This window comes from Simochromis diagramma, unplaced genomic scaffold, assembly GCF_900408965.1.
Source record: "Simochromis diagramma unplaced genomic scaffold, fSimDia1.1 OVJJ01000344.1, whole genome shotgun sequence".
NCBI classification, from domain to species: Eukaryota; Metazoa; Chordata; class Actinopteri; order Cichliformes; family Cichlidae; genus Simochromis; species Simochromis diagramma.
Genome location: NW_024387375.1, coordinates 11030349 through 11037238, shown reverse-complemented (window position 1 = coordinate 11037238; position 6890 = coordinate 11030349). Strand labels below are relative to the sequence as shown.

Here is a 6890-nt window from a genome sequence, read left to right as displayed (position 1 = left end):
GTAAAGCATGGGCCATCTCAGAGTCTTTGTTTATTGCTGAGTAACTGAAATTTTGATTAACCAATTCACTTAAAACACAACACTCGGATCTTATGTTGATTAAAAGAAAACCTGCACGTGACATTGCACATGACAATGATCACTTCATATATTTATCTTTCTTTGTGTCTCGTACTCCGGAAACATCAACATCATTTCCACAGGAAGTGGTCTGAAGCAGACTTTTGCATCAGGTCCTTTCTGCTGTCTGTCAAAAGTACATTATCACTGTTTGAAAGATAGTTTTTTTAGTCATTTGGTTTAATTTGGGGTTTTTTTCATGACTGCTGCTCAGTTAAAATAATGGTTGCGTTAATCTGGCTGCAGTTAATATAAAGAATTTCTTCAAAGAAGTGAAACTGGTGGTCTTGTGGTTTTGTTCCGTGATGCTTGAACAGGTTAATATATCATCGTCAGGGTGCTGCTCACACTGTACAAGATGGTGATGAAGATGCACGTTGCCAGGTGGACTCTCCTTTTTGCCCTGTGCTTCACTTGTGTGTCTTCAAATGGTAAGTTTTTTGTTTTTTTAAGAAATCTTAAAATATAATGTTAAAAATGTAAAAAATAATAACCAGTTTTAATGTAATGTTTAGAAAATATATGTCTACATAAGTCTGTCAGGTTTTCTTCCAATTCTCTCTTTTTTTTCTTTTTCTTTTCTTTTTGTAAATATTTGACTCTACTGAGTGAAGAGCTCAGAATCTGGCCAATGAAAAGTACACTTAATGTATTTAGACCGTTAAACTATCACTTAACTATCATGTTAGGGTAAAATCTTCTATAAACTATCTTAGAGCAAGCTGGTTAAAACTGGGACATGACATTGGATTTTTTTAAAAAAGAGACATCTACAGAGTTAAATTAAATAATAAACTTGGTCTGAATGACCAATGAGGGATTCCAACCAGACCTCAGTGCGGAGGTGGGACAATGTGTTTTTTTCTGACAGTGACACATGGCAACTTGTGTTTATTGCAGAAAAGGTGAACTCTATGTCATGCAAAGGTATTTGCAGAGGAAATTCACAAAATAATAATATTATTAAATATTATTAAACTATTCTGAAAACGAAACAAGGTAAACTTTCAGCGATCTAAAGTCTACCAGCAACCTCTTTTCTAAAGATGAAGTGATCTTAAGATCACTCATAACACCTGAAGAAAACACAAAGGAAATGTTCAACTTTGGCTTAAACTTAACTAAACTGTTGTTTATCTGCATTTTAAAGAGTATATCTGCTTGATTTTTAACTTTATTTTAACATTTGCATAAAAGATCTTTTTCTCCTTGATATAGTAACACAGGGTCATTTTTTACCTGTTTGTGGGTGGGCCATATAAGATTGTTAATGCTTTTAAAAAGCACGATTAAGGTTATCACTTATACATTATTAGTCTTTGTCACAATCACTTAGTTACATTTCAGAAATCCACATCCTTTAACGGAGTGACCTAAACTTTCTATTTTGTTTCATTTTTCCCTTTATGATGAAGAATCCTGTGAACATTTAGGAGAAATCGGTGAAGAGCACAGACTGGAGGCTCCATTTGGTTCATCTGTGCTTCTACCATGCAACATTCAAACAAGAAAGTTCAAATGGGTGACGTGGAACTACAGTGGCTCAGGGCAATTGCTCAATCTCTCATCAGAAGGGCACGTTACATTTTTTGACCCCAGAAATGGCCGAGTGAAAGTCTTTCCAAACCAGGGCTCAGAGGGGAACTACTCTATCAGAATTGATGATCTTGAAAAGGCTGACATAGGATTTTACCACTGTATACAGGAGAGAAAATGTGTTCTAGTGGTGCTGGATGAAATAGGTAAGTGGATTTTTACTTGTAGATTTTAAGTTTATTCAATATTAAGCAGCGGCCTGTACTGTTTCTTCTGTCCTTGGATGACAAATGTCAAGACCCAGCACACAGGAAAAGGACAAATAAATAAGTTTCTGTTTCCTGTGATATAGATCTTGTTAAACCGCAACTCTTCATGCAGGTACAAAAATCCCATGGCTGGTGATATACATCTGTGCTGGTGTGACTGCTCTATTTCTGCTGGGTACTGGTGGCTACTACACTTACAAAAAATGCAAAGGTGAGAATTGTTCTGTCTGAAATTTAAAGTCAAAGCTGAGTGTTTTAGTGATTGTTTAGGAGGCTCATTGTATATTGAACTCACTTTTTGATTCTGTTGTAGATATCCGTAACAACAAAAGCAACAGCAAAGTAGAGAAGAGTACGGTCATTCCCAGTAGTGCAGCTGCTCCGGGTAAGCAACAATTTCAACTCTGTGTCACTCCAGTAATGTTCATTTGTTGGATGTAAACTAGAAGACATTTGAAATTTGTATTCACAGAGAATAACGTTTGCTTTAAAATCATTTAACTACTTTCTTACTGTTTTAAAATTGTATGACAGATGCATAAAATACATATACAAGTATCACTTTCATGGCTATCCATTACGTTTAATGTTCATGTGAATTTGCATTATAATATCAACAATATACATAACACGCTATACAGAGGTAAAACTACAAAACATGTCTTTATCTATCAAATCATAGACTGTGTACTACCTTTCAGCTGTTCATTTATAGTTTTACAAAATATTTTGATGTTTTTAATCAATATCATTAAGTAACTGTTAGGTCAATTGTTAACCAACGTACTTTAAAGGTGCTATTTCAACCATTTATTCACTCTTTGACAGTTATTTACATATTTAATTCATCCCTTTTTTGTTTGTGAAGCTGTCTTCATGTTGAGCAGAACCAAACAGAAGAGCTCTTTCAGTTACTCTGCTAATGTTTCACTGCAGGTCCCAGTGCCCCACCCGTGACAACAATCAACATACCAGTAGGTGTGCATGTACATGTACCACAGGCAGTAAGACCCTACACTCATGATCTTGTTTATGGTGAGTTTACTCATCTTTTTCTTCTCTTCCTCACTATTAAACAAACATTTTGAAGTCATTGTTTAACAACTGAAAAATGAAAAAAAAAGTTCAGTATATAATGTTCTCAAACAATAGAAAATGATGACCAGTTCCCAACCAGTGCTAACCCCACCAGAAGTAATCCACACGGAGCTGTGCAGTATCTGGACAGGACCCAGCCTCAACAGCCCGGTCAAAGCAGCAGTGGAATTTATCCAAATTTGGATCAGTTTCGCTTTGAAAGGGTGGAAAGTCAGAGAACCAAACATAGATTTCATTTAGGTGCTTAGAAAAAGTCAATATGCTTACTGCAGTTTGCATTATTGGTGACTTCTAAATTGTAACAGTGTGAAGTAACCATCTTCTCTTACCCCATTAGAGCTTTTCAGCAGATTACGGCCACCAAGTTTCAGTCAGCATTATTACGGTAGAATGAGCAATTCTAGTCATCTTTTATTTTTATAATGATGCTATCATCATTTCAGTTCTGTCTGATTTTGACTCATCCATTTTATTTCACAGTAAACCAACATGATCTCCGCAAGCAACACGCCAAGTCAAAGCAGGCGGAGAATCAAAAGAGAGGTAGTTAGTGTTCGCTGAGTTTTCTCCAAATGATCAGAATTATTTGTCACTGTTGGAGAATAAGCACAAAACACTGACTTCTGTTCTTTCCTCACCTGTTTCTTTACCAGCAGGCCGCGAGAAGAAGAAAAACAAAGACAGTGAGTGCTGACTTCATCTGTGGGCATGTTAGAGATGGAATAATACTGTGCACTGAACTGCTCTCCCGATTTTCCACTCTTTCCCTCTCAGACTGTGAATACAAAAACCCGATTTACAACATGAGCACCGAACAGCTCAGCCAGCTGTAGAGAATGAAGGGCACGAATGAAGGAGTTTAAATCTCATTTGAGAATGAGGGCTACGAATTCTTTTCTATTTTACTCCTTTAAGGTGATCCATGTCTTTTTGTATTTGTTTGTACTGTAAGTGCGCTGCATTCCACTATTCTCTTGAATGCTGTTAGAATAAAGTTCATCAGTGTCTTCACATATAAACTGATTGCATGATGATGATACTAAAAATGTCTTCTATTGATATGTTTACCACTATGTACAGAGTTGTGTGACTGTAGAGATGTGTGCTGTTTAAACTTACAGATTGTTGTATTGAGCCTGTGTGTATGACATTGAAATAAGACTTTCTAAAAAATAAAAACTGTTTTATTGCCTTTCCATTATTTTAAAGAGAAAAATTCAAGATGTTTTTTCTTAGAAACAAAATCCCCCGCCCCCCCCACACACACGCACACGCACGCAGTGACTGTAACTTTAACAAGTTGGGGGGAAACCCATCTTGAAAAACTGATAACACCAGAGAGTGACAACGCGATGCTCATGTTGTGTGGGCAGACACCTCACTGTCTACTGGTTGCACCAGTTTGCAGATCACTTTCTGATCTGCTGGGTTGCTTTTACCCTCCTGGTGGGAGAGGTGGCAATTAAAGCTAACAACAACCAGTGGCGCCCTCGCACTCAGTCTCAGCAACAACGAGTGAAGACCAAGTTTATTCTGGTGACATTTACTTTCTTTTCACTGCCTATTCTGAAATGTGAAACCCTGGCTGTTTCAAAACTATTTCGAAACACTGTGAAAATCAAAAAGGCCACTTTGATTTGCTGTGAGGAGTTCATGTCTCTCTATAGATCAAAGATTAAATTCACAGATCTTTTTAATGGCCATTTACGTTTACGGTAAGTCATGCGCTGTCAATATATGTACAGGTATGTAGCTTTCAAAGTGCGTGGAGCTTTGAAATGTTTGTTGTGTCTGTGCTTCTATTTCTATTGATTCACACTCAGATGACCACAGCGGATATTACCAAGTCACTGCTATAGCAAAGCAGCGCCACTACTTCCTGCAAGAAAGTAACAGCTTGGTTATCTTAACAGTTGCATCCTGGGGATGTTTTGTGAGAAAGAAAAGTAAGATAAACCCATTGTGTATTCTTCTATAATAGTAAAAGGACTTTTATTTTCAAAACTTTTCTTTAACTCAACATAAATATAACACAAATCTAACCATTTTCATTGAAGCACGTGCCAGCAGTGGCAGAGTTGAGTCAGAAAAGTGTTGAGTCTTTGCCTCTAATCTGTGAAAGGAAGATGAAAGGTAATGCACAGAAATATCACAATATATTTTAGTTTCTGTTTATCAAATAATTCAAGCATGTTTTCCACAGAAGTGTCATCAAAGCAGTTTCTCTGCAGCAAAGATGGCTTCAACATTACCATACACAAGCATGCAACAATGCTCCCTCTGAATCTGGATACAGTCTGGATTCACTCTGGCCAAAATCCCAACTGTAAACCCAAGAAAAGATCAGCTGATGCCGTCACTTTCATCTTTCTGTTCAGTGACTGTGGCACTCGGTCTATGGTAACCATCAGCCTTTAGAATATAAATAATGTTATATATTTACAGTGTGAGTTATTGCATGTAAATTAAGTACTGAACAGTGGACGATGACACACTTCACACTTTTTTTTTTTAAAGATAGTTGTCACTCATTCTAGTTTCCTTTTCCTTTTGTCTCACTGTGCAGTGCAGCTTTGCACTAACTCAAATGACTCAACTAGGCATCAGGGTTCAGCAAAAAAAAAAAAAAAGTCAGAGCGCCCACTAAAACTGAGGAGCAAAGGAACAAGAACTGAACTGAGGATTGCCAAAAGTCAAAGTTTCATTCCTATTTTTGTTGTAAAAAATATTTTTTGTATTTGTTAACATGATTAAAATGTGGTGGGTCTTACTCAGATATGTTTATCTGCAGATTACTCATATAGGTCTTTCTATTCCCATTTTTACCATCCAATAGTAGCTGAGCGTGGCCAGCCCGTGTATGTGGAGCTGTTTGTAGTCAAACGTGAGGACAGGGACTTTGTTCTGCTGTCGGAGGACAGCTGGGCTACACCGACTGAGGACTCAGATGGCCAACAAAGATGGAAACTGCTGCTAGTGACAGCCACAAAACAGTTATGCTGCAAGTTTCCAGTACAGAACTAGGATAATCCTCCATTCACAAGTGGTTTGTGGTTAGACTTTTCTCTTTTGTGAAATCCCCAACAGCTGAAAACCTGGTATGTTAAAGAGAATTTGTAGAGAATTTGTATCATTTTATCGTTAAGCTTTGCTACAGTACTTTTTCTCCTACAGGTGCATTTCTACTGAAATGTAGAGATCTCTAAGGGGCCAGGGAGCCTGCAGCCTTGAAGTAGTGGGAAATCGACTTTTAAACTGTTCATCTTTTGTCTTATAAATCTAAAAATAACACTGATCTCACACATTAACATGTAACACTGTGAACAAAAGATTGTTTTTCTTTGTTTTGGGGGAGTGCATAAATCAGGAAGACCTCCTGGATCACTTTAAGACAATCAAATCAACCAAGAACTGTACAATTTGTAATGGATATTAAATTGTACCTTGGCTCCCAAAAGACGTTTTCCTTATAATATTTGATCACATATTTAATTCTATAATCCTCCAGTCACTGCACAGCTTTATTGTCACTTTGGGTTGTTTGTGTCAGCAGCAGGGCTGGACTGCGACAAAAAATCAGCCTGGGCATTTTGACTAAAAACCAGCGCACTAGGTAATATAGGAAAAGCCATAAAGCCTTTAAATGAACAAAAATGCTTTTGTGACAGTGGTGTACACTGTCCTGTTGGTATATATGTATGATTTCTATATATTTTGCATCAGATGACCACTTTGATTGTAAGATTTTGATAATTATTTATTAAAAGCTAGACATTCTAAATGAGAATAAGAAAGAAGTATTTCTTTGTGCCCCCCTTTCCCTGTTAATGCCCTACCTGACCCAAGGCAAACCTTTAGACCCGCCCC

General features: G+C 37.2%; 1 protein-coding gene across 1 annotated transcript; it reads left to right on the top strand.

The window, feature by feature from the left end:
- The first annotated feature begins 211 nt into the window (after nt 1-211).
- LOC120719442 lies at nt 212-4241 on the top strand. The gene is made up of 10 exons (XM_040008599.1): nt 212-551; nt 1536-1862; nt 2038-2136; nt 2239-2310; nt 2862-2960; nt 3078-3263; nt 3361-3408; nt 3504-3566; nt 3677-3706; nt 3798-4241. Exons 1-10 carry the CDS (start codon nt 479-481, stop codon nt 3854-3856), a joined length of 1056 nt encoding a protein of 351 aa, XP_039864533.1. The 5' UTR covers nt 212-478; the 3' UTR covers nt 3857-4241.
- Nucleotides 4242-6890: the final 2649 nt, after the last annotated feature.

Excerpts from the sequence above, each read along its gene's own strand:
- LOC120719442 (XM_040008599.1), top strand. The coding sequence starts at position 479 with ATGGTGATGAAGATGCACGTTGCCAGGTGGACTCTCCTTTTTGCCCTG. Across the intron at positions 552-1,535 it reads CACTTGTGTGTCTTCAAATG|AATCCTGTGAACATTTAGGA; the intron begins GTAAGTTTTTTG and ends TTTATGATGAAG. Across the intron at positions 2,311-2,861 it reads CAGTAGTGCAGCTGCTCCGG|GTCCCAGTGCCCCACCCGTG; the intron begins GTAAGCAACAAT and ends GTTTCACTGCAG.